The 26395-nt window shown below is 54.4% G+C and overlaps 4 protein-coding genes across 4 annotated transcripts in view; 1 reads left to right on the plus strand and 3 right to left on the minus strand.

Moving 5' to 3' along the window:
* Nucleotides 1–5462: 5462 nt before the first annotated feature.
* Nucleotides 5463–6212, minus strand: VOLCADRAFT_62637 (Kif17 kinesin; the record flags this gene model as incomplete). The annotated part of the gene is made up of 1 exon (XM_002952563.1): nucleotides 5463–6212. A coding segment is annotated over one exon (750 nt), but the record flags the coding sequence as incomplete, so codon positions are not given.
* A 5766-nt stretch (nucleotides 6213–11978) lies between these two features.
* VOLCADRAFT_93294 (uncharacterized protein) lies at nucleotides 11979–12922 on the minus strand (the record flags this gene model as incomplete). The annotated part of the gene is made up of 2 exons (XM_002952564.1): nucleotides 11979–12289; nucleotides 12724–12922. 2 exons carry the CDS (start codon nucleotides 12920–12922, stop codon nucleotides 11979–11981), a joined length of 510 nt encoding a protein of 169 aa, XP_002952610.1.
* A 1025-nt stretch (nucleotides 12923–13947) lies between these two features.
* Nucleotides 13948–14286, plus strand: VOLCADRAFT_93295 (uncharacterized protein; the record flags this gene model as incomplete). The annotated part of the gene is made up of 1 exon (XM_002952495.1): nucleotides 13948–14286. One exon carries the CDS (start codon nucleotides 13948–13950, stop codon nucleotides 14284–14286), a length of 339 nt encoding a protein of 112 aa, XP_002952541.1.
* A 9313-nt stretch (nucleotides 14287–23599) lies between these two features.
* Nucleotides 23600–26395, minus strand: part of VOLCADRAFT_62639 (uncharacterized protein) — a gene marked incomplete at both ends in the record, with an annotated part of 2980 nt that continues 184 nt past the window's right edge. The window contains 2 exons of the mRNA XM_002952565.1: nucleotides 23600–23934; nucleotides 26318–26395. The exon at nucleotides 26318–26395 is cut by the window's right edge and continues 184 nt beyond it. Coding sequence (XP_002952611.1) covers nucleotides 23600–23934; nucleotides 26318–26395 — 413 coding nt within the window. The remainder of the gene's footprint in view (nucleotides 23935–26317) is intronic.

Below are 26395 nucleotides of genomic sequence, written 5' to 3' on the forward strand. Positions count from 1 at the left end.
TGTCGTTTGTACATTTACTTCAGCCAATGCTCGGGGCCTCCGAAGACTTGCAGTGTGCCGCGATGAAGCTCGCGGCTGTGGGGCGGAAGCATAGCTCCCACAGCATCAGCACTGCTGCAACAAGCACAGCTCCCACCACGTTGACACATCAATTGTTACACGTGCCGCCATAGCTACCGGCCTGTACGGATGCAGGGGGCCCCCGCCTTTTTTCCGGCTTCAAGGAAGCCGACACCCGACTTGTCATTGCTGCTGCTGCCGCGGCGGCGGCGGCGGCAGCAGTGATAATTTACATGTCAGTCGTGGGAGTTCAGAGTGTGCGACAGCCCCCAAATCAGTTACGTCATTTCACCTGGGCCGCCGCGCACACGACACGCGGAATCCTGACACCGAAGATGCCAATGTGCGCTTTTGATTGAACTGAACCTTGGGGTGGGGTTTCCGTACTTGGCCGCTGTGATGGGGTTTCCGTACTTTCCGTACTTGCCCGCTGTGGTGTGGCCAGATGCGACAGGTTGTAGGGGCCCGCACAGGGGTGGTGGACTCCCGAGCTTCCGTACGTACTTCGGTGGCAGCAGCAGTGCTGCCGAGGCCACTGGGCTTGCTTCGTGAGGTCTTTGTGGTCTCACTACGAATAAGTTGATAACCAGGGGGCAGGCAACCCTCCCTTTGTTTCGATGTGTGCGTGTAGTGATTTAACGTCGTGTACAACAGGTTTACTTTGTGCGGCACCTGGAAGTGTGGCACCTGTTTCCGGCGCTTGCACGTCCTTTTATGCAAACGTTCGAATGGGTGTACGTGAGTGCGGTGTGGGTAACGCGCGCTGTTCTTTTTGCCTGATTGATCTCTCGGACCAAAGGGCCCTTTGGTCGGTGATGGCTGGTCTCGGGAGGAGTGTTAGCTGCGGACACGTGTATGATGTTGTGCGGCGACCACGTAGAGTCCTACAGGTCCTACAGGTTGAAGGGGCTTCGCTGGACACTCGTTACACTCCATCTGGGTAACGCAACAGAGGTGTAACACACACACACACACACACACACACACATACATTCACACATACAGCTGCACCCCGGCGTGAGGAGGGACCCAACGTAGTAACGCAGCTGTAGTAACGTCGCCTCGCGGTCGGGTCCACTGAACCGAGCGCCATGCAGTCATCCACCATATTAAGATTTTCAGCTACTGCCAAATAAAAAGCGCCCAACCCGCGGCCATCACCAACATGCACCCAATCTAAAACACCTAACACCGCCTTAGCGGCAGTGGGTTGGTGAGTGAGTTTCATGAATGATGCCCGCCCCGGCAAAATTTTCTATGGTCTATAGACCGTGCCATGGTATCATAGATAGACCTGGAATAGATGGCCTATATATTATACGATTATAGAGATTTAAAAATCCTAGCTATAGGCATGCCTGTCCCGACCGGCTCCATCACTCCACTTCCACACTTTGTCCGGAATTATTATATGATTGCCCCATTGGAACCACCTGCAAATTTCATATTGTATCACATCACGTGATTACTCGCGTCGCTCCTAGCTAGCTAGGTAGGTAGGTAGGTAGGTAGGTAGGTAGGTAGGTAGGTAGACAGAAAGCCATGGGGCGCCGCATGCAGCAGCCACAGAGATCGCTCATCACTCACAAGCGCTCGCTTTTTCCGCCACAACATTGGCATTTATTTATTGGTATTGGTAGTAGCAGCAGCAGTAGCAGCAGTCTACCATTGGCGAACCGAACTACCTGTACATGAAATACATATATATCTCCAACAAGCATCGCACCATGTCCACCACTATAATGCCGACATACACATGCCGCGATAATCGTTCGGCACGTGGTGGCTCTGCATGTATGTAGGTATGCATGTTTATGCCTAACATGCCGTCGGAGGAAAAAACACGCAATCGCACAAGATACACGTCTTTTCACGCGCACGCGTGCACTCACTCAATATCTTCCTCTGTCTGCTCCTGTCCGTAGGGCCCGATGCCAGTGGGCCGTATCTAGAATATACATGAATAATGCAGGGGGACTGTTTTGGCCGTCGTCGCGATTCACGAACATCATCATCAGCAGCTGCACTTCTCAACAGATCAGCAGAAAAGAAAGATGAGGATTAGTTTTTGTTTGGCCACCCAACAGTATAACCTATCGCGCTTCGACAGCTCGAATGATGTTGCTGCTGCGTACGACCAGTTCGTACATATAGATACATATGTGTACATACATACATACATACATACTACTATACACAGTCCAGGCACTACTGGTAACGCATACACCGATGCCCCCGGAGGGTTCGGGATCGAGACCTCTCAGGGTGGAACATCCTTCCGATGGTGGAAGGTAAGAGTGCCTCTAGTCGGAAGACGGTGGTGACCTGGGATAAAGTTGACTCACGAGCCAGCCAGGAATGGAGTTGAGCCGCTGTTGATCCGGCAGATTTCGTTGGATGCTGGCGGTGGGTGCGGAACCTGAGCAATCCACTGAGAAGTCGGCTCGGGTGACTGGATGAGGGTGCCCCCTAATACCGGGGAAAGCCGGGTCTGCCGGGTAGCGGCCGCAGGGTGAAGATGTGACCCCCCTGTCCCACATAAGCCGGTAACTGCACACAAGCCGGGCAACAGCCAATCTGCATGCACCCATCATCATGCACGCGTCGCATCCATTTTTGCAGCCATCATGTATGGTTTGCATCCATGCATATGAAACGTATGTATGCATGTATGTATGTAGTGCCCGCAATAGCAGGGTTGCTTGTAGACATGCGCGCACGAGTGGCCTCATACATACATACATACATACATACATACGTACATACATACATAGTCGGGGTCGGGAGCACACAAGACTAACCGACTTGTGCTGTGTGCTCCCGACCCTTGCGCTGTGTTTCGGCTCCGGCCCCCGGCTCTCGCGGCCCACAGTGTAATCGAAGTCATACATACATACATACATACATACATACATACATACATACATACATACATACATACATACATACATACATACATACATACATACATGTCCGTTCGTAGAAGAAGAGATCGTCTAGGGCCTTGTCTGTAGTAGCTGCCTGTAGTAGCTGGCCACTGAAAATGCCTCTCAAGCTGAAACGTACCTGTAGACGTTAGGTGTGCCGTACTATGTACAGATACTACACTGCCGTATAGTACGGCACACACATAGCCTACTACAAACACGGGCTAAGGCGCTGTGCCAGCATCTTCTCAGCGGCCACCCAGCTACTACAATAGCAAACCTACATATATGGCCCCTACCCGCCTGCGCGTGATAGCTCCATCCATCCATCCATCCCAACAGACAACGTGGCCAGCCAAGAGAGGCGAGCAGAGGCGAGCGAACCATGTTCAGCAAAACTGATTGCTGCATGTGCTCTCTCAACCAATCAATAAACCAACCAATCAGTAAATCAATCGCAGCACCGCCCTGACCTGCCTGACTGATGTAACACCACCTTCACTGGCCACCAAACCTGCAGCACCCTACCTACCTACCTACCTACCTACCTACATACCTGCGGCAAACAGCCATCGCCCCGCCCCGCAGTTTTTATCACTGAACTATGTATGCCGGTTACTGTCCACTGTGGCATCCAGCATTACTGATGCATGGACAAACAGCAACTGCCAACTGCCAACGAACTCCATGGACATAGCAACGTACAAAGAAATCCATGCATGGACATACAGCTACTGCCAGCGAGCTGCGGTTGGTGTCCTCACACACCATGTATACCACCCATTACTTATCATGGGCAGCTCAGATAGGTGTGCTCTACATCCCCCTCCCTCTCCTCCTCCTCCTCCATCTCCACCTCTTCCTTCTCAACGCCCGAAAACCAGCAGCAGTAGCAGCGGCAGCAGGAGTAGCAACAGTAACAGCGGCAGCAGCAATAGCAGCACATTAACCTCTAATCCCACCTGCTCCACTCGCCCGCCCACCGCCCTTCACTCAACCCCCCTCATAATCCTTGCATGCTACCCGAACGAGCGAGCTAGCAAGCTAGGTCCATGTGCCGTAACGGAAAGAAGCGGCGGCCTATGTGACTGTATCCCCCCCCTCCTCTTCACATCAGCATTTGTGCCGGCGGGGCGGAGTGTGCCGAGTGTAGAACGTTGTGTTCGTTCTTCTTAACGTCCGTAGATGACAAGTGCATATATGTGAAAAATGTATGTATGCATGTATGTATGAATGTATGTCTATATGAATTCTTCAAAAGAATGCCCTCGTGCATTTGTGCCCAGCCGTGCAATGGCCCGGCTGGCCGTCTACCCCACGTGGGCACGTGGGCTTAGCCCCGTTCGACGACACGGACAGCTAGATGGCCTAGCAGCTAGATGGCCTAGCAGCTAGATAGGCTTGGCGTAGCAGCTAGATAGGCTAGCAGCTAGATAGGCTTGGCGTAGCAGCTAGATAGGCTAGCAGCTAGATCAGGATTTAGGCCACCAGCTTAGGCAATCCCTCGCTGTTGCTGTTCGCTAGCAGCTTAGGCAGCAACTCGTTGTTGCTGCCCTCCGTAACGGCTACGGAGTGCCGCCGCATACGCCCCAACGACCCCCTCCCCGTGGGGTTCTCCAGGGGGGCCGCCCGGCTGAGAGCCTCCAGGTTCAATCCCGACCCGGACCCCGACCCGGACGCCCTCCTCGCCTCCTCAGAAAACAATCCCCATGACAAACCGGACCCCGAGCCCCTCCGGACCTCCGCACCCAGCCCCAAACCGCTCAAGGTGGGCCACAAACCCAAACCTCCACAGCCCGACGGGGAACCTCCTCCCGACGCTCCCAAACCCGACCCGGACCCTCTTCGCGCCTCTGTCCCCAGACCACCTCCTCCACATCCAGCCCCGAAACCCATTCCGCTCGTCCCTACCCCTGCCGCCGCCGCTTGAGCTGCCGCGACTGTCGCTTGCCCGGCCACTACCGCCGCCTCCGCTGCGGCCGCTGCGGCCGCCGCCGCTATCCCCCACAGCCGCTGCCTGTGCTGCCCCCCTGGACCTCCGCGGCTCTTCAACCTCAACCGCTCCAAACCCGCCTCCGCCGCCCGCGTGTCCGGATGGCTTTTCCCCAGTACTCGCTCCATCCCCAACACAGCCCGTCTGTACAGCAGCTCGGCCTCGTCGTACCGCCCCAGACACGTCAGCGTGGCTGCCAGGCCGCTCGCCGCCGCCAGCGTGTGCGGGTGGTCGGGACCCAGCACCCGTGCCATTCCTTCCATTGCCCGCCGGTGCAGCGCCCGCGCCGTGTCGTACCGCCCTGCTGACTGTTGCAGCTCCGCCAGACCGCTGACGGAGGCGAGCGTGTGCGGGTGGTCGGGACCCAGCACTCGATCACGACCCGCCAACGCACGACGATGCAGAGCTTCAGCCTCCGCCAGGTAAGTGTCGACGGCGGCGGCGGATGATGACTCGCCGCGGCCCGCCGCTAGGGACTGTAGCAGCACCGCCAGGTTGCCTAATGAGGCAAGCGTGTCGGGATGGTCGGGACCCAGCACCCGATCACGGCCCGCCAGTGCCCGCCGCTGTAGCGGCTCGGCCTCGGTGTACCGGCCCAATGACTGCAGTACATTAGCCAAGTTGTCAACAGACCCAAGGGTCTCGGGATGTTCGTCACCCAACACGCGCTCACGGCTTTCCAGCGCGCGGCGATGCAGCGGCTCCGCCTCGCCGTACCGCCCTTGGTCGTACAACGCATTGGCCAGATTGTTCACTGACGCCAGCGTGTCGGGGTGATCCGGACCTAACGTCACCTCTCTGCCGTACAGCGCCCGCCGATGCAACCGTTGCGCCTCGTCGTACTGACCCATGGAATGCAGTACATTTGCTAAGTTATTCACCGACGCCAAAGTGTCGGTGTGAGTAGCGCCAAGCACGCGCTCCCTGCCGTACAGCGCCCGCCGGTGCAACGGCTCTGCCTCGTCGTACCGACCCTCGTCGTACAGCAGGTTGGCGAGGTTGTTGACGCATGAGAGGGTGTTGGGATGGTCAGTACCCAGCACGCGCTCCCTGCCGTACAGCGCCCGCCTGTGCAGCCCCTGGGCCTCCTCATAGTCCCCTTGCGTTTGCAGCAAGATGGCGAGATTGCTGACGCACGTTAGCGTGTCGGTGTGGGAGGAACCGACGGTGGCTTCCAGGTGGCGTAACGCTCGGCGGTACAGCGACTCCGCCTCCGCCAGCTGTCCGTACATGTGACACAGCCATGCGGCGGTGTACAGTCTGTTGACCAAGTCAGCGGCGGCGGCTGCTGCCGCCGCCGCCGCTGCCTCCTCCTCCTCGTGCTGCGGCGGCACCTGCGCTACCGCCCCCCTGACGAGCGCCTCTTTGAGGCGGTGCGTCATTCCCTTGATGCCGCCGGCGGTGGGGTCCCGACGAATGTCCTCCAGGATGCGGACACGGTCGGCCTCCACACTCGCCTTGGCGTTACGCACGTCCAGATCGATGAAAATCTGAGCGGGAAAGAGGGGTGAGGGTTGCGGGTAGGCGGCTGGAGAGGGGGAGGAGGAGGGGAAGGGTGAGGAGGAGCCACTCTTCTCCAGTGGCCTCCCTGCAACGTTGTGAACCCAGCCCCCGGCCCCCCGCCTCCTCCTGCAACCCCCCTCTCCTTCCTAGCCCCACCTCCCCAGCCGCACCTTCTCTAGTGACTCGATACCCACTCCGTACGACAGCAGCCTCAGCTTCCGCTGTCCCGCCCGGCTGGTCTGCCAGGCCTCGTACAGACACCAAATCCGAGTCAGCACCAGGCCCTTGCGGTCCAACACCATCAGAGTGCCCTCGGCGTCGTGTACGGCCTCCCATAAGGCCCCCAGGTCGTCAGCGGCGTGCTGGTTCTGGAGCGCGCATGTGCGTGCACGTGTCCATGTGTGTTTGTTTGTGGATGGGGGGGGGGAGGGGGAGGGGAAGGTGAGTGAGGGGAGGGGAAAGGAGAAGGCCCTGGGAATGCTGAGGAGTGGTTGAGAGGGGGAAAATGTGCATTGTTTAACAGCAAGCTCGCGTGGTGTAGTGGTTAGCACTGTGGACTCTGAATCCACCGACCTGAGTTCAAATCTCAGGGCGAGCTGGAATATATTCCACGTATAATGCTGCAATAGTGAAATGTTACACTATTGTATTTAATTTTATTTGTCTGACTTTATGACACTTTTGAGATAGATAAAGGTTCTCGGTTCGATTCCTGGGCAGACTCCCGAAATTTATCGGGAGAATTAGGTTAACAAATTGCTGCTGAGGTGTGGAGATGAGGTCTAGTTGGTCGACTAAGTTTCGCATGCTGAGTTGGTGGTGATGGCTGATCTGTCTCTGCGGATGTCGGTTGACTGGATGAGGAGGGGTCTAGGTAATTGTACCCTCCACCCACCCCCACCCACTTATCACTTATCAGTCATCACTCACAATGGCAAAGATGTCCAGCCACACGAACACGTTCTCCGTGCTCAGGGGTGGCAGCGGCTGCCCCTCGGGTCCCCGCCGCCACAGCCGCTGCTGCTCCGGGCTGAAGTGCCGAGCCAACATGTCCAGGGTCTCTGAAAAGGGTCGTACCCACGTGTGGCTGACGAAGTAGAAGGGACGGCCCTGCGACACAGCGGCGCGGTGTCGCGGGTCCGCATCCGACAGAAGCAGCTCCGCGAAGCGGCAGGAGGCGGCGGAGGTGGGCGGTCGTACGAATCGCTCCACGATATCCGCGGCGGTGAGGGCGCGCTCGCGAACTTGGTGAAGGTTGGCAAAGCGGAGGAGCCAGGCGAGCGATACGGCACACTGTACAGCACGAAAACACATATATGCAACACAGGCTTGAACACGTACATACTTACATACGGACAAACAGCATACCCTTAATCGCCCCAGTCTTCCACGCGGTAGCATCGCGGATGTCATAGGACAGGCGGATAGATAGGTGCTAACGCAGAATTTCAATCCCGCTGTTACCTTACCAAGGTAATGGTAATGGTAATGGTAATGGTAATGGTAATGGTAATGGTAATGGTAATGGCATGCACAGCTAGGGGAAAGGCAATCCCGCCGGTCGCTTTTCTGATCTCGTACGTACGGAAGGGCCCCATGCGGGCTTTGCCCGTAGAGGAAAAGAGTGGCAGGGCGGAAAAGATATTCAAGCATTGCAAACATGCACAGGTTGCACGGTGGGTGCTTCCATAGTGGCTGTGTGCGTCGCGACTTCCGCTCGGATGCACATACGCACACGTTAAAGCAACGGGGACCTAGCAGCAGCAGCAGGAGCAGCAGCAGCAGCAGCAGCACTGCCTTCTAGTGCACTTCCACGGGGTTGCTGTGCGAAATATGTAAGAACTGGTTCTCACAAATTAGACGAGTTTGGTAGGTTCACAGCTGGCTAGTCAAACAGCTGGGTCCATCCACCCAGTCAGCCCGTCGAAGCTGACCAGCTACGCGTCACGTTCCATGCAGTCAGTAGTCGAGGCAAAAAGGACACAACGCTTTTAATGAGGTTTGATACATGCGTTCAGGTTCAACGTAAGCGTGCTAAGACCTAGAAAAATATGACCAGCGAAGCGGGTGGGCGCATGTCCGGTTTCGTTAAGAAAAAGGTATTACTTTATTGGATATGCACGCTTAGCTCTTCGGATAAGAGGTTGGAGGTTGCTCCGCGAGGCTGGAAATGAGGAAGTGTACAGTTCACTCCAACGCACACGACAATTACTACTCCAGCACTAGCCACGCTTATGGTGTGGTTCAGCGCAGCAGCTCATGCTTGGCACCCACCCTTGAAACATGACCAGCAGGGCGGACTAAATCCGAAGTACTGCCCTTCCTGCGCGCTCCGCACGGCCCCTGTAGGACGACGCTAGGTGTTATTGGTAGCATACTTGGCACTGCTTTGTATCGCTAGTATCGTGTTTATCGTGAATATGAACTTGTAAAGCGGTGCAAATGCTGAAGCAGGCGCCTACTTCTAGGCATAAGGTAATGGATAGGGAGAATCCCCCGAAACAGCAAATTATAGTCAGGGTGCTCAATTGATATAAGTTGAGGAACTATCCTGCATGTAAAGTTAGAGCCAATTGAGCCAATTCAAGTGCTGATAACCGTGTACGGCTACAACTATGCATAATCTTCAGCGACTGAAGTCTTGGTAGGTAGGCATGATTCCTCCATAGTCCCTCTATAAAGGTGCAGCGAAATTTGCAGCATGGAGCCCAGGTGCAGAAATATACAAGGCTCACCACCATCCGAAATAAGTGAAATGGCTGAGGACTCCGCCAAGTACTACTAAATGCATAATTTTGACATCAGGTTTGTGTTGTGGTATGAAACGGGTATGAATTAACGGGTATGAATTAACTGTAACCGACGCTCCTAGCTGCGCGACTGCACCCGACGTGCGGCCTGAAGCAAAATAGTTAGTTGCATGGCATAGATCCTGGTGCATAGTAGTTAAGAACTTCACTGGAAATTGGGAATCGGTTCGCTCCTTTCAAATACTGCAACGCCCGGCTAACAAGCACTGCAACGACTCACGGGAAGTGGTTACCATCACGAGCCAAATGATGGGTTCCGCACAGAGCATGCGCTTGCACCTTATATGAATCTTCTGGTCGCTTTATGTCAGTGAACCTTTACAAGGCCTTTGCACAATTGCACAATACCTCAGCAGGAGCTGTTAACGGGCGTACCTCTACCCGCAGCTGGCATAATTCGGCCTCCTCTCCATCGCGAAGCATGAAGGCGCATGCTGGCAGCCCAGGGAAGAGCCTAAGAAGCAGACGTACAGCAGGTACCATGCGCACGGCACCTCAGTACGGCACCCAGTCCTATACACATATGTATGCACTCTGCCGTCTGCTAAGCCCCTTACCATACCTCTCGACATTTCCCCGCACACACACGTAATCGAAAGTCCTGGACCCTCCACCTCAATGGGCATTACCCCCAGCCCCTTAGGCGCTCCAAACACGGCCCAACCAAACTCAACACAGCCCAGCCCAACCATACCAACCACCAAGATGCTTGCCTGGGGCGACTAGGGCATCTGGGCCTATGGGGAGGGAGCTGGTCTCCTGGGGGGCTTGTTTCGGTGTTTCAGCGCCATGCATGCACGCATGGGCGGATGGATAACGGCTACACGTGTATATCTACACTCCCCGCCAACACACACACACACACACACACACGCACATGCACTAAGGGGGGGTTGCTACCAGGAGGGCCACCGGTGGTACCAGGAGGGTACATACAGACATACATGTGTACGTACACGACAAGGGCTGTGTGACGCCCCACCTATCGCACGTGTTCAACGAATGTTGTCGTTGTTGTTGTTACAGAATGGGAGGGTTCTGGTACAATGGTACCCATTTGGATTGTCTAATCTAGGATTGGACACCGTACATCACCATTCACCTTTACCACACTGTATTACTACTACTGCCATACGAACTGCAAGTCCAAGGCAGTTATATTGTGGATAGACGACATGGCGCTGCTCCTGCAGTCCTGTTGCTGCTGATGATGATGTTGCTGCTACTGCCGGCGGTGCTGGTGCTGCTGGTGTGCTGGTGGTCGCATCTTAGTTGCTCTCCTGCTGTGTATTTCCGGGATGATCCACATCGGCCCTCGCCGTACACGACGTCGTACATGGCACTGGGCCCTTACGTACCTTCAAAAGATGTACAGATGTGCGGCGAGGGCATCTCTCCGTTTGCATGTCTGTCTGTCTCTCTCTGTTCGTCTGTCTCTCTGTATTACTACTTGCCCGGTAGGAGGCTCGTTGTTAGGTGCTGACTGTACATCCCTGTTACAACCACCTTATTATTGCACAAATGGATATTGCCAGGATGGGATCACAGCAGCAGCTTAATACCCATACAAGGGCAGTAGCAGTAGTAGCAGCAGTTGCAGGGTACTCAAGAGCCCATTCCGGAATGCTGTTTCTGATGACCACCCAACCCCAAGAAGTCGATGTGCATACCCCCGCCCGCCGCCCGCCCGCCTGCCCTTTCCCCCCTCGAACGACGGCGACACATGAAATCTACTCCAGGCTTAAAACTCCATTATCAACCAAAATGATGACGATGATGGCGTCGGATTCCGGGATGTTATTAAAAGATAACGCAACGATATTATAAAGGAACAGGTAAGGTATTTGGTGTGGCGCTGCGTGGGTGGTGCAACCACAACCCGTACATATGTGCACATACATACATGCACGAGTGCTTTTATTGGCTCTCTTCAAGGTCACAACCCTTCCCAACCATCATGTGGTGGCAAACATTAACATTTATATTTTACCAACAACAACGGTAACAGCGCCTTGAAAGTAGCCATTAGGATCAATAAAATACACAAGCATTGCGAGGCACAAGCATCATCGATAAATTCTCATTTTAAGCCGCATTTGTGAAGTGAGCAGCATGTGAGCGCACAACAGGAAACGTTTTGGTTTCGGAGAAAAACAACAACGTCACTTTGAACGAGCTAAAGATACGGCATGCATGCCTCTTTTCACCCGACTGACTAGCTGCATTTTCGTTTCATTTCACCTCTAGACCACCACCCTTCCCAATGATAGTTGCTATCAAAAAAATTTCAAAACGTTTCCGTGACCACGACCAAGACCAGTAACGATAAAAGTGGACCAGGCAGTAAGAGCCATGGCATGCCGACGACATAGAAGCCATATGTGAAAGCTGCGCAAGCTGTACAACCCGCATAAAACAGAAAAGCCGGCCTGGAGAGCCAGCAAATGGAACAAATGGGGCATCTGTGATCGGGAGACAGGGTTATTGCCCGGCAGGTTGCAGGCTGCCTCCATCACGAAGCGGGGATTTGCGGCACTTGACGGCACCCACCCACCCACCCACCCGCAACTGAAACAACAGTTCTCGTACAAGATTAGTCACGAAACGCAGTACAACAGTTCCTTAGGAACCCCCAGGACATTGGAATGAGACGCCAAGCAAAGCGCAAGCACAGCATGATGGCTCTTAATCATTGCGCTTAAGTTCATGAAGGGCCTTATTCGGGTGCTTCATCTCCTTGGGTGCGGTGGCCACGTGCATTGCCACACCCGCAGCACAGCCCACCGCCGATCCACCCAATAGCGCCATGCCGTACATTCCAGCGGACCCGCCGCCGCCACGTGGCACCAGCACCGCCGCCGCTGCAAGACCCACCAAGGCCCCTACCGCCGAAAAGTCGTCCGTCCGATTCTGATTAACGTTGTAGTGCAGCCTGTAGGCTCGGTCTTCGAAACCCGCCTGGTCGATCTTTGTGAACTTGACAGCGCCCAGAGTGGCTATGTGCATATGGGGGGGGCGAGGAAACAAGGACCGCGCAAATATTGGCGTTTTGGGGGTGTTAAGGGCTGGTGGAGGAGGGGGAGATAGCTTAGAGGAACCGAGTTTTTCCGAAAGCCTTCCGTTATGTCTGGCATACAGCACAGCAAGTCGCAGCTGGGCGTGTAGAACGATCTCCTTGAATGTTAAATAGCATGTTTGATCATGGTTATGTTCAAGAGATAACCTTCATGTCAGCCAACCGACTTTACACACGTGCAGGCTCTCGGAAACTAAGGAAAGCACCGCAGAGTGTCCTTCACGGTATAAGCCGGTGATCGTTCTACATTTGGTTGCACCAGAAGCGGAAAAAAGCAGTAAAGCCCCAGCAAACACAACAAGTCGAAAGAGGAGCTTGCGTAAGGCAAGAGAAACATCACGGCATAGCTCTCACCTGAAGCCGCAGTAACCGTTAACGTGCTGTATCCCATTGCGTGGAGCAAGGACACAGGTTCGCGTACTTTCTTAAGGATGAACAGTGCTGGAATTACAGCAGCGACACCAACCACACCGCCTGCCTGGAACCCTTTTTTTAAGATGTGCCACATAAGGTAAGCAGCTGGCGAACTTGGTGCAACATATTCATCATTCATCGTTGGCTTAGCTGATGCCATCGCCCTTTGCTGTGGTGCGGCGCAACTAAGTAGTTAGCAATGTATAAACGCAGAGCATTTATTCGCTATAAGACACGGCACAGCTTGACGCCAATAAAGGGTTCAAAAGGCCCCAAAAGAGGGGTTCTCCGGAATCACTTCGTACGAATTCCAACGTACAAAAGCACGGTCTACTTTATGTAATCGAGGTTGGCCGCGTTGTGTTAACAATCGTGACTCCGAAGCGGTACGCATTAGGGCTCATAGCTCAAGAGATCAACACCGCGTCCGCTATTTTTTGCCTGGTAGCTAAACAGGGGGTACTTGTCGATAATGTGAGCGAGGGAAGGGGTCCAGGACCCTTCCTAGGGTCATCTGCATCGAGAGAAAAGTTTAGCACGGCATGCAAAGAAGTTGCCGAAAAGCTGTTTCAAAAGCCTGCGTACCGCATAGTTCGAAACTATGCCCACCCTGTCCACGCATCACAGCCATTTCCCGCACAGAAACTTACATTGCATCCTGTTCTTATAGTATAAAAGATTGCAGCGAAAAATGTAATCGCATGACATAGAATGGTCCATTGTGACCACAGAACCCGGCCATCGCTCACCACTTAAACCCCACCCGTGCTGCGTGATTATGCATTGTTTTCATGGCCGCAAAAGCATTTGGCACCTTAGACGAGTGCCATTATAAGCCCTAGTGACAGCAAAATCGTGTGCAAATGGCGTTTGGGTGTGAAAAAACGTTCTACGTGCAAAGCATAAATTTTTGCACAAGGCCAGCTTACATCTGCAGCACCTGGCAGTGATAGGAGCCAGATACGGCATGCTGGAGCACATAAGGCCGCAGCAGTGTGCGAGCAAACTTGTACGGGGGGTGCGTCTGGAACGTAGGAAGCAGATTTGAAAAATTCGTTATAGCGTTAAAGAACGAGCCGATCAAATGTGACAGGGTGCTTCGTGCACATCCAATTCCAAACGGACTTCTGTCGTCGAGTGAAATATTCCTCTCGTCGACAAGACATGAAGCCGTCGATGCGCCTCTTTTCTAAGTTTAGCGAAGCTAACAGCAGCTGGGCTCAACTTATCACCCTAAAGGAAGCGCTAATTGTGACTCTCTCAATCGGCTCGGCGTTTGTCGTGGCCAACAAGTGGGCCACAAGCGTGCAGCTTAGCGCACAGGCTGAAGTCATGGCCTCAGTCGTGAAGGCTGAGATGGCCGGCGTGAAGGCTGACATAGCCGGCATGAAGACGGACATGAAGGCGGACATGGCCGTGATAAAGACTGATATGGCCGCGATGAAGGCGACGGTTCTGCAGGTTCTGGAGGTTCTGCAGACGGCCTCGCCGCCAAAATGCTAGCCAGCACTGAGTGTGGGGCTGGGGCTTGTGCATGGCACCAATGCCAAGCTGCCGGAGCTGGTCAGCAACGGTGCACCCCCAGGCACGGGGACCAGCATGGAGGTCAGGTGCTGGAATACTGACAGGCTGCCCATCAGGACAGGCTACCCAAGCCAACAGGCTGAAGGCTGGCAAACGGTGATTGTGTCTGCTGAGCATTGAGCAGCCAGCCTGGACTGCGGACTAGGTGGCTATGTGAGCTTGTCAGTGCTGGCAGTTTGCAGTCAGGCCCCTGGTGTGACTTGAGGGGGCATGTTGGTGTGAAGGGGTGCTGTGTCACCCCCTGGCCTGTGAATGGCTGCATGTCAGGCTGTTGTGAGTGACAGCTATGGCCTGTGAAAGGCCCACTCTGGGAAAGGTTTTCACCCGTAAATTCATGTTTACCCGTAATCACGTGGTATTCACATGTAATTACCGGCCAAGACAAGTCGGGTGTCGGCTTCCTCGAAGCCGGAAAAAGGGCGGGACCCCCCTGCATCCGTACAGGCCGGTAGCTAGCACGGCACGTGTGACAATTGATGGGTGGTGTTACTGCGGTGGGAGATGTGCTTTGTTGCAGCAGTACTGATGGTGTGGGAGCTAAGCTTGCACCGGCGGAATCGTTAGCACCGCCTGCGGGCTCCACGCGAATCGCATCCATCCCGGGTGCATGCCGCATGGACAGTGCGGCAGACCGCAAGTCAGAATGCCCGTGCGGGCAAATTGCTAATGCAAGCTGAGTGAAGTTCGGTGCTGTCTGTGATGTTTATCCCTGAAGCGCCAGCGGCCTCAGCAATCCGCCCCACAGCCGCGGGCTTCATGGCGGCACACCGCAAGCCTCCGGAGGCCCCGTGCATTGGCCAAAGTAAATGTACAAACAAGCAGCTTGTGTATTTCATAGAGAAATGAAAGCAAATTATGTTGGCCTGCTGGTGGCAAGTCGGATTGCCCATGCCGGCAAATGGTAACACAAGCTGGGTGTTCGAGTTATCATACGCCGTCATCTCAGAATTCCATTATGAGATACGCGGCAGCTTTCGGGATGAAATTTAGCGCGAGAGGCGTTGATGTGACTTTGGCCTCGGTCAATTGAGGCAGCCAAACTTGTTTGTGCTCATACGATTTTTGTTGGCTACATGCGAGATATAATGTTTGGTCCGTTACACACACACGAACACACACACACACACACACACACACACACACACACACACACACACACACGGACATGGGCAATCCTACAGGTCGGGGCCCCCCTGGGCGCTTCACGCTGGGGCCCCGCCCAAAAATTTGTAAACATGCTTATTTTTAAGTTGCCAAAGCATTCCTTTTGTAAGGAAGAACATAGGTGACATTTTGTTGGTTGCCCGTGCTGGAAGTCATCCACAGGTTACATTACCCGTAATCACAAGGTCTTGACCCGTAATCCCCCAAGCCGTAATGCACAGCACCCGTAAAATTTCACGGGCTTAATTGCGACGAAGACGTGTTATGCGTGTGTGTGTGTTACATGGTTGGGTGTGTGTGACCCCATACCTGTAAGACTACCCATACGAGCCGAGGGCCCAAGGGTAATACTACAACGCCTAAAAGCCACGGAGGAAAGGAAAGCACCGCACATCAGCCCAGACTAGCGTCTAAAGGGGGTAATTGAGTTTCGGTGAGCCCACATACATTCCAATATCCTCGCCAGACGTGCGGGTTCCGATTGCATGGCCTCCAACATGCTCTGTTGATGATCGAATCCCTCTTCAGCACGAATATCATTATAGGCTGGGCATTCCAATAACAGGGGTTCACATCCTCAATTCGGCTATTAGTACCACAACAGTGGCAAAACCGCTGCCCCCCGGGGACGTGGTACTTGCCCCCTTCATGCTCTGTTTGCCTCCAAAGCCCAGCAACATAAACGAAACTGCATTACCTTACTATATGCTAAACGAGGAATGAAAACCTTAGCATGTGTTGGCCACATGACGGCTGCGGCTCCCGAAAAGGGCAGCCCCATCCAGTGCTACTTCGCCATTTGCACTCCCGGTTGCTTCCCATCTGATGGGTAGTCTACTCAACAACCAGTCAACACGCTCCTTTACCCCCACGACTTCTTGCGGTATTCCACTCCAAATGTTGCACTCCAAGAAGGAAAACAGTTGTAACATTGAGATTCCCCAACCCTCCCATTCTGGGTTGGTCAGGGCATCGGTTATCTCCTGCAGTAAAACGGCATGAGCAATGGATCCCACTTGCTTTTGAAGGCGGTTCCAGAAACGGAGGATCTGCTTCACCATGTAATATTGTAAGGGGAGTTCAGCCAGCTCCGTGTACAACAGCCTGTGGGATGGCCGTGCCGTCCCCACTACATGAATAAAATCTGCAGCTGGACTGCGCTATCCTTCAAACGGGCTTCGAACATGCCCTCCGCAAGGTTGGCTTTATCCCGCCGTCTTCCCACCCTGTCCACGACCTCTGCCAGCGCAAAAGGGCCCCACGCCTGGCAGCCATACAACAGAATTGCTCGGACTTGGGTTGCAAAACACCGCATTCGTACATCGGGGGCAAACAGCTTCATTTTGTCCAACTTTGCACTTAAGGAAAACATAGCAGACCGACCTGCATCGCCCGACCAGAAGTACCCGCTGCGGCAGCTCTGGAGCAGTGTCCGCATATGAGTGGTTGGGTGAAGGGAGCGTGGCGGGGATGCGGTGCGGGGAAGGGCGGTGCAGGCAAGGGAGGGCGGAGGGGGCGGACAGAGGAGGGTAGCTCGGAGGGTGGGTCGGACGCTGGTGAGGAAGAGGTCCTAGCCGCTGGCGCTGGGGAGGAGTCCAGCTCGGAGGACATGGGCAAATATAGCGAAGCTAGCAGCAGCAACAGTGGCAGTGGCAGCAGCGGCAGTGGTGGAAGCGAGCAGTAACATGGCAGCAGTGATGAGCGATTGGGGGTGCACACACCAGGTCGGCCCCAGGCAGGATGGGACAGACCAATCCCAATAGGTGCCGGTACATGTCATGTATCGGGGGTTTCATCCGTAGGAGTAAGCAGTAGGCACGAACCCTGCAAGTGGTGGTGAGACTTCTTGGCGAGCTCTTGCTGTATGGGGGGTGACATGAACGCTGTTTTCGAGGACGATGGTTGGGATGAATGCATCAGGCTGTCAGGCTGGCTGGTTGGCGTTGTGAGTCCAAAGCGCCTTGGTCCACAAGCATACTGAGACTTAGGCTACTTTGACAAGGGGTTCGCGTCCATCTTGAGGCTTGCCGCAGTATTTACCAGTCGTTAATTTAACACGCAGTAAGCGTCACATCGCTGAGTAATATCTGCCCGTGTAACCCGTGATAACAGGGTCTTCACCCGTAATTGTACGTGTAATTGGTTACATGCGCCCGTAATTCACTTGCAGCACCGCGTAATATCCACCCGTAATCACTGGGTATTCACCCATAATTGTGCGGGTAATCGGCTACATGCGCCCGTAATTCACCTGCAGCACCGCGTAATATCCACCCGTAATCACTGGGTATTCACCCATAATTGTGCGGGTAATCGGCTACATGCGCCCTGTAGCAGCCGGTACACAGTACGGCGCTATAAATACGCGCAGAGCGAGACCACCAGCAACTCGAGAGACCTTTTCAGCGGTCAGCTGCTACATGCCCGTAATTCACCTGCAGCACCACGTAATATCCACCCGTAATCACTGGGTCTTCACCCGTAATTGTGCGCGTAATTGGTTACATGCGCCCGTAATTCACCTGCAGCACCGCGTAATATCCACCCGTAATTCCGGGGTAGTCGCCCGTAAATGTTCACCCGTATCCTTGTGCTCAAATTACGGGACCCGTAACGTGTTACGGACCCGTAATTTCTGTCAAATTACGGGTGGATTGACCCAAATTTACGGGTAAAATGACCCCCGTTTTCCCAGAGTGGCCGCCCATCAGGCTGTTGTGAGTGGTGGCTGTCAGGTGCTGGAATACTGACAGGCTGCCCATCAGGACAGGCCACCCAAGCCTTAAAGCCTCTGCTGTGTGCCAGTAACAGCACCTCAGACCCATACATTTTACACCCAAGCAAGGGGGTATCAGTGGCAGGTGCAGACCTCCCAAATACATGTAATGGCCAATGACTCTTAGCCATGTCTGCTAGGTCCCAGAGAGACACCGTCTCACCAACAGACTTAATCTGGTTGAACTTGCCTGTGCAGGCAGGCTGAGAACGCATGGATGTTCCAAACAATGAAATGGATACTATTACCCGCTGCCTATATGTAATGCAACTCTCTGAGCCATTGGTGCCTGCAGTGGTGATTAACAGCTCCTTATGCTCTGCAATGGTGTGTTGGGACATGTTACCTTGAAGCTTGGCGCCTTCGAGGCAGTGAGGGTGGTTGAACACTTTGAAGCATTCAAGGTGGAATTCCGCCTTAGTAGCGGTAACAGAAAGGGAGAAGTGGAAGCTGCCTTGAATTCATGGGCAGGCAAGGATGGCAGGCTGATGTGCTGATACGGATTGGAGCAGGTTGCCTGCAGGATAACCCTAACTTCTATTTCCTAGGATGTATTCCTGAGCTGGCACATGGGGCCTTTAGCAGCAGCGAGGTCTAAAAGGTGGTAAAATGTTCATACTTTTCTTGCCCATATACTTGCCACCTTGATATTGTGCAATCATGGCGACCCATGAGGTTCTGTATCGATAATTTTAATTCGTACACCTAGTATATACTACCGTTCCGATACGATTCTTTTGTGATACGTGTTTTGGGGAAGGCCCAAAATTAACGCTGAAATTATTTTGATGATATGCAATTTTGGGGACGGTCACGAGAAAAATCTACAGTTGTGATACACTTTTGGTGACGGCTCCAGGGCGTCCCGCGGGCGTGCTCACACTTCGCGCGCTTACGCTTCAGCGTCTACTACCGCCAAGCTGCTATCAACCTCCGGCGCCACTCGAACGCTGGTAATGCCTGCCCTGAGCTCAATGGGAGCATTGGTGTCGAGCTTGGGTAAAAGGCTAGTAAGCTTAAGCTGTTTAGGCGCCATTCCGAGCGCGCTTTCTGAGGGTGGGCCTGTAAGCTAAAGTTCTTGTCCGACCAACTTAGGGGTAAAAGACGAAGATAACTACAAGCCAACAGCGTCTTCTGGAGGGCTTTTACTGTTGGTCGATACCGTTAACACGGTGTACGACACATTTGTGACAGCCAGTTTGGTGATGCCCATCAAATTTTGCCTAAGACCTTTTTCCACTGCTATGCATTTGGGGACGCCATACCAATTGCGTATCACAAAAGAATCGTATCAGAACGGTATACATATATGATGCAAACACATACCCTTTGATTCCCCTAAATGGGACGATAGATTACCCTTTTATTCCCTCGGACAATAACCTTGATTGTGTATTTGTAAGTCTACACATTTGTACTGGTGCCATACCAAACAGCATGCCTGTTAAACAGACTGGCACATGTGTACACACAAACAATTTTTTTATGTATGAAGCCCAATGGGAAGCAGAATAACTGAACATCGGTACCGGTGCATGAAAGAGGTGCCTACACAGCAGCTGAGAACCTGTGAACAAGGGTGCTGCCAGTGCTGACACACATGCACCCGGGTGCACCATCCGAAAATGTCCCACAGTGGCTTTGCAGAATGTGCCATTGCCCTAGGACCTTTTGCATAGCTCATCTGCATGTGTGCACTCCTACCTATGCATCATTCATTTGCACACATAAAGCAGAAAGAAACATGGCCACATAGCCCTGTGTACCAAACGAAACGTTTGACTGGCACACATCAAATCTGGTCTCCACCGTACATTAGTGCAGGGAAGGCCCTGCATACATTATGACATGGTAAGCTCCCCCAAGTACATCACTGAAACACCACCTGTTCCTCATGCAGGTCATACTAATGTCCATTAGTCCTATATTAAAAATGAAATGCCCCCAAGCATGTACTACATTTACTACATGTAAATCTGTTAGTCTGCCAGGCATGCCTTGAAGCTGCTTGTCAGCTGTTCCCAGTCCAGGAGCCACCCAATGAAATGATGCGGTCCACTCACTTCTCCACATCCTGCCAGGGCTTGCTGACACCCTCACCGCTGCTGGTGAAGCCCATCAGCATGTGGACACCCTGAAACATGAATCTGCATGGCAAGAGACAGTGTGGTGCACCATTTTGCGGGGAATTGCAGGGGCGGGGTTTGCTCGCGGGAATTGTGTCATGTGGTGGTGCATGGCGAGTGTACTGGGTACCCCAGCTTGTCGTACAGGTACATGTACTAGACACCCAGAATGGCCATAATGTATATTACCGCTGCTGGCAGCATTTAGTGCATAGACTAAAACAGCAAGGAAAGGTTTAATTTCTGCAACTATGTTTTACCTACGTGTCTGCTATGCCCTTGATAGCAAGGAAGATGCCCTTCTCTGCAGGATGGTGCCGAGCCAGCTGTCCAGTTTTTCATGTCCATTTTGCCCTCCAGTACTAGTTCAATGCCCATGCTGGTGACAGAAGAGTCATGCTGGTGCTCGCCATCCGGCTGCAGGTCCACACATGGCAAAATTCACAGTGTTCATGGTTTCAGGGTGCCGTACTTCAGCACATACATAACTTCATGGATGCTATGCAGCTGGCAGGATGAGATGTTTAAGTACATGTCGCCAAGTGACTATGGTGCTATTTAAGGATGCATGCAAAGTGCTGTTGTAATTGGACATCAACATCAAATTCAGTTGCCCGCACACCTTTAGGAAGGTCGGCTCACCTTCCAAGATTTGCTCCAACGAGAATGCCTTGATCTCCAGAATGCGCTCCAGGGGGACGTTGCTTTGCACCATCTCAATAATCTCGGCTGACATCATCAGTGTGGTGGGTGTATACACACGTTGGTGCATGCCAATCAATGGAGTGTGCTGCCGTAAGGATTGGACGGGCTCTGGGGCATCAGAGGACTCCAGATAAGGGACCACTCACACACCTACATGAAGTAGGTAGGTAGGTAGGTAGGTAGGTAGGTAGGTAGGTAGGTAGGTAGGGGCAGCAGCAGCGGCAGGGGGCAGGAACCTTCTGCACCACTGGTAGCAAGCAGTAGCAGTTGTGGCGGCTGTGGCTGTGGCTGTCTGTCTGTATGGTAGGTAGGCTATTATGTAAAAGTATTTAGGTAAGTAGCTATTGTAGCAGTCGCTCACCTGATGGGTCGACTGGCTATGCGGAAGCGTAGAGTTGACAGTCCTCGCCGAGGCAGGAAGAAGTCCAACCCAGCGGCACGCGTACGAAAACAATCTAGGCGGCGGCAGCGGAGTCTTGAACTTCGAACACCTTGTAGTCGTGATACTTCAGTGTCTGGCCAGAGCACCCCGCCCGGGTAGCTTATATCTCGGCCTACCTGCCGGAGATTCCCTACCACGGTCCTGCGTACTAGAATAATGTCGTTGGGGCCCGGGGCCCCAGCCCGTTAGGCTCGCTGCGAACAACCGCCATGTTCGAGACATGTGACGATACTCGTAACATGTACGAAACTCGAGTCGAATCGTTAACGAATTAACAGTTATTGTTAGCAGTAATCGTTAAAATATCCTAAGGGAAATGTAGCTTACTACAGCTATGTAGCTATGTCCTGTTTCAGCCCCCAGCGTGAAGGCAAGCTATTGTCTCCGGATCCCACCTCGTTTTCTATGCCTTCAAGCTTGTCATCGTCCAGGTGCTGAATCAGGTGCTTGGTGTCGACCACAGTGATGATGGCATCCAAGCGGTAATGCTCCTGCGGGAGGAAGGACGCGCCTTTGGATCATCCCTATGGCAAGAAGGGTGCTAGATAGAGCCTACACAAATTGCCGCAGGTTAGCTATGACAGCTTCAGATGTTACATACCCCCTGACAAGCATGTGCCTGGATTGAGGCTGAATGTTCAAAGGAAAGGGCCCAGCCACTGTCCATCACTGAGGTGAAAGTAGGCATCCGCTGGTGTTCAGTGTTGCGGTCGCAGCAACGGTATTGGTGATGGCCCAGAGCCTGACGCAGATGAGCACGCATACATTCGCTCATGAATGTCACGCTCATGCATGGTTTGCCATGCACTCTAGCATGTGTGTGTGCGCGCATGTGTGTTTATGACATATCTTTCTGGCTGGCCAGAGGCTGCTGCCCAGCCCCAACGAACAAGACCGCCGAAGCACCCCCCTAGGGGAAAGGGGAGGGGCGTGACTGTCCCCTCCTGCTTGACCCTTGCGTGTGTGTGTGTGTGTGTATGGGTGGGTGTGTTACTGTAGTAGCTGGCCGCTGAAAAGGCCTCTCGAGATGCTGGTGAAGCGCTTTCACGCGTAATTGTAGTTGTTCAAGCCGTAATGTGTACCAGCTCCTACGTTGCGTTCCGTTACTCTCCAAGAGGTGTAAATCGCGCTTTATTTTTGTCGTTATTTGGTGTTCACTGTTATTTTATTGTTGCTCTGGTAACGGTAATAACGGACATCAACCCCATCTGACCCCATCCAACGCCAGCATATGCTGCTTGGCTTGGTTTCCGTACCAAAGCTTTGTCTGATGACTCAATACGTAGCAGCATAACAAGTTGCACCCTGTGACTCCCGTACTGTTCGTACAACACCAGATCCAGAAGTGACACTGCCACAGCCCCCCCCAGCCCCACGCATACATACATGTCAGGTCAGGCACTACTGGTAGAGCACGCACCGATGCCTCCGGGAGATCCCGTGATCGAGACCTGTCAGGGTCGGAAATTCGTCCAATGGTGCAAGGTGAAAGTGCCGTTAGTCGATGGACGGTGGTGGCCTGGAATATAGTTAACCTGCAACAAGCTTACCTTTAATGGAACTGAGTTGAGCCGCCGTCGACCCGGCAGATTCCGTTGGATGCCGGTGGTGGGTGTGGAACCTGAGCGATCCACTGAGAAGTCAGCTAGGGTGATTGGATGAGGGTGCCCCATAATACCGGGGAAGGCAGGGTCTGCCGCGTGAAGACCGCAGGGTGAAGATATGACCCCCTTGCCCCGCACATCATACACACACGCACCTGACAAACCCCACACCCGCCCTGAATTCCCATCACCCTTACTTGCCCCCAGCGGGTTAATAATTGTCTGGCTCGTATCTGGAGGTAGGTGGGGGCGTGTCCTGGTCTCAGCGATCTGGCGTTTTTTTCACCCGGAGGTTGTTATGGTAGGCGGGTATGTAGGCCATGGTAGGCGGGTAACGTGTGTGTGTTGGGTTGTGTTACAGCGGGGGAACAAGGGAGAAGGGCCTTATGCCATGTGACAGGATTTCCCGTTCACCTCACTCCATGGACAGACGCAAGAACCGCACCACCCCGCACCGCCACCCCATCAAAACCCACACGCTAGACCCGTCCGCCCCCTCTGGCACACCCCCAGCCTCCCGACCACTAGAACCCCCTCCCCTTCCCTTTCCACCCCCCCCTGCCCCGCCCCCTCCCCTTGCCGCATTAGCCACAGAAGCCGTCGAAGAGCGCCCCCGGTTCCGCCGCCCACTCCCGCGCCCTCCCCCACCACCACCACGGGCCCCTCCCCCTCCCTCATCAGCAGCAGCACCACCACCACCGTCCGCCGAGGCTTCTACCGTTACTGCATCCGCGCCTCCTCCGCCATTGCCTGTTGTGTTTTGATGCTGCACCAGCTGCCGTGGCGGCCACTGCGGCACTCCGTACCCTGCCCGTACAACGTAGAGTATTTGTCCGCTGTCCGGCACTACGTGGTGGGGCAGTCGTACACCCGCGGTTCCCTCCGCCCCCCGCCAGTTGAATCCCCCCGGGTAGAAGAGCTGCACTCCGCTGACCTCGGCGGGGGACAGCAGCCGCATGTGCGAACCGTCCCTGGAGAGAATTGGGGGGTGGGGGGGGGAAGACGAACCACAAACGAGTGAAGCTGCTGCCAGGGCAAGAGTGTACCAGACGTAGAACTGACCAAAAGGCGTTAAAGTGCGGCGACCTCGGGATGACGTAGTGAAGATGTCGGAAAACTACCTACCTAGCCGCCAAGACTAAAAAAGCGCGGAAGAAATACACAGTAATGCCAAGCCGTAAAGAAGTAAGATAGGTGTAGACGCGGCGGAAAAGTAGTAAAAAAATGCTGACGTGAAGCTGGAATAAAGTTTGCCGCCGGCGTGGCAGCGGCATTGACGAGGTTTGGCCAAGAACTGGCTGATAAGCTGGTAATAAAAAGCTGGTGATATGCAAGTGCTCCTCCCAACCCCCCAAAACTCGCGCGATCGACCCGACCGACCCGACCGACCCGGGGGAAAGGGGGAAGGGGGGGGGAAGGGGGTAGCAATTATAAGCGCAAGAAACAAGCAGGAGCTGGGGTGGCCGGGCGGTGGGTGGGTTAGAATCACATGCGACAAGGCCATGCCGTCACAGTGACAACCTGCCTGCCTGCCGTGACCTGTCTGAGTGTGAATAACTGTGTGGTAACCCCAACCCCCCCCTAACCCCCCGGTCGCAGAGGGGGCCCGGGGCGGGGGAAATGGAGGTCGGGGGGGAGTAGGATGACACCACATAGCATCCAAGAAGTAACATCTATCTCAAGTATTTATCAATCTTGGGGTTTTCCGGGTTTGTGTAAACAGTCTCGGGCAATTAGTTGAGAACTGCGTCACCAGTTTGAGCTGCAGTAGCAGTACATGGTACTGTACTAGTTCCTTCCCTTCAAGCGAACGACTTCCCATCTCTTCCCCCACCCCCTCTCCCCTCCTTTCCCCCCAAACCCAAACCCAAACCCACCTGACCAGCCCCGCCAGGGGGACGTGGGGCCGCCGGTTCCGGGTATCGGAGGGGAACTCCCAGGCCATGGCCCCCGCAATACCTTCCGTACCGCCGTACAGCAGCATGTGCAGTCTGGGGACGTAGCAGGTTGTCCACAAGGGACCGCAATTCGGCTCTGTACGGTACGGCACGAGGCGAGGACCATTACAGGGAGGTTTGGGAGTTTTCGGGGGTGTGTCCGGAGGGGGGTGTAAGTGGCGGACAGGGGGTTGGGAGGGTAAGGAAGAGGCATGCAAGGGCCTTATGAGGGCCGGACGCTCGCTTTTCACCTCCCCTTATGACTGAATGTCGGAGAGCTCCCGCGACTAGCGGGTCGGAGGTTAGTAGTCGGGGTAGGAGGCGAGGTGTGGAGCCTCCCTCCTCCTCCGTGACACACACCCGCATCCCACCCTCCTCCGTGACACAATCCCGCATCCCACCCTCCTCCGTGACACACTCCCGCATCCCACCCTCCTCCGTGACACACACCCGCATCCCACCCTCCTCCGTGACACACACCCGCATCCCACCCTCCTCCGTGACACAATCCCGCATCCCACCCTCCTCCGTGACACACACCCGCATCCCACCCTCCTCCGGGACACAATCCCGCATCCCACCCTCCTCCGTGACACACTCCCGCATCCCACCCTCCTCCGTGACACACACCCGCATCCCACCCTCCTCCGTGACACAATCCCGCATCCCACCCTCCTCCGTGACACAATCCCGCATCCCACCCTCCTCCGTGACACACACCCGCATCCCACCCTCCTCCGTGACACACACCCGCATCCCACCCTCCTCCGTGACACACACCCGCATCCCACCCTCCTCCGTGACACACACCCGCATCCCACCCTCCTCCGTGACACACACCCGCATCCCACCCTCCTCCGTGACACACACCCGCATCCCACCCTCCTCCGTGACACACACCCGCATCCCACCCTCCTCCGTGACACACACCCGCATCCCACCCTCCTCCGTGACACACACCCGCATCCCACCCTCCTCCGTGACACACACCCGCATCCCACCCTCCTCCGTGACACACTCCCGCATCCCACCCTCCTCCGTGACACACTCCCGCATCCCACCCTCCTCCGGGACACACACCCGCATCCCACCCTCCTCCGTGACACACTCCCGCATCCCACCCTCCTCCGTGACACACACCCGCATCCCACCCTCCTCCGTGACACAATCCCGCATCCCACCCTCCTCCGTGACACAACCCGCATCCCACCCTCCTCCGTGACACACACCCGCATCCCACCCTCCTCCGTGACACACACCCGCATCCCACCCTC

This window comes from Volvox carteri, assembly GCF_000143455.1.
Source record: "Volvox carteri f. nagariensis unplaced genomic scaffold VOLCAscaffold_30, whole genome shotgun sequence".
Classification (NCBI taxonomy): Eukaryota; Viridiplantae; Chlorophyta; class Chlorophyceae; order Chlamydomonadales; family Volvocaceae; genus Volvox; species Volvox carteri.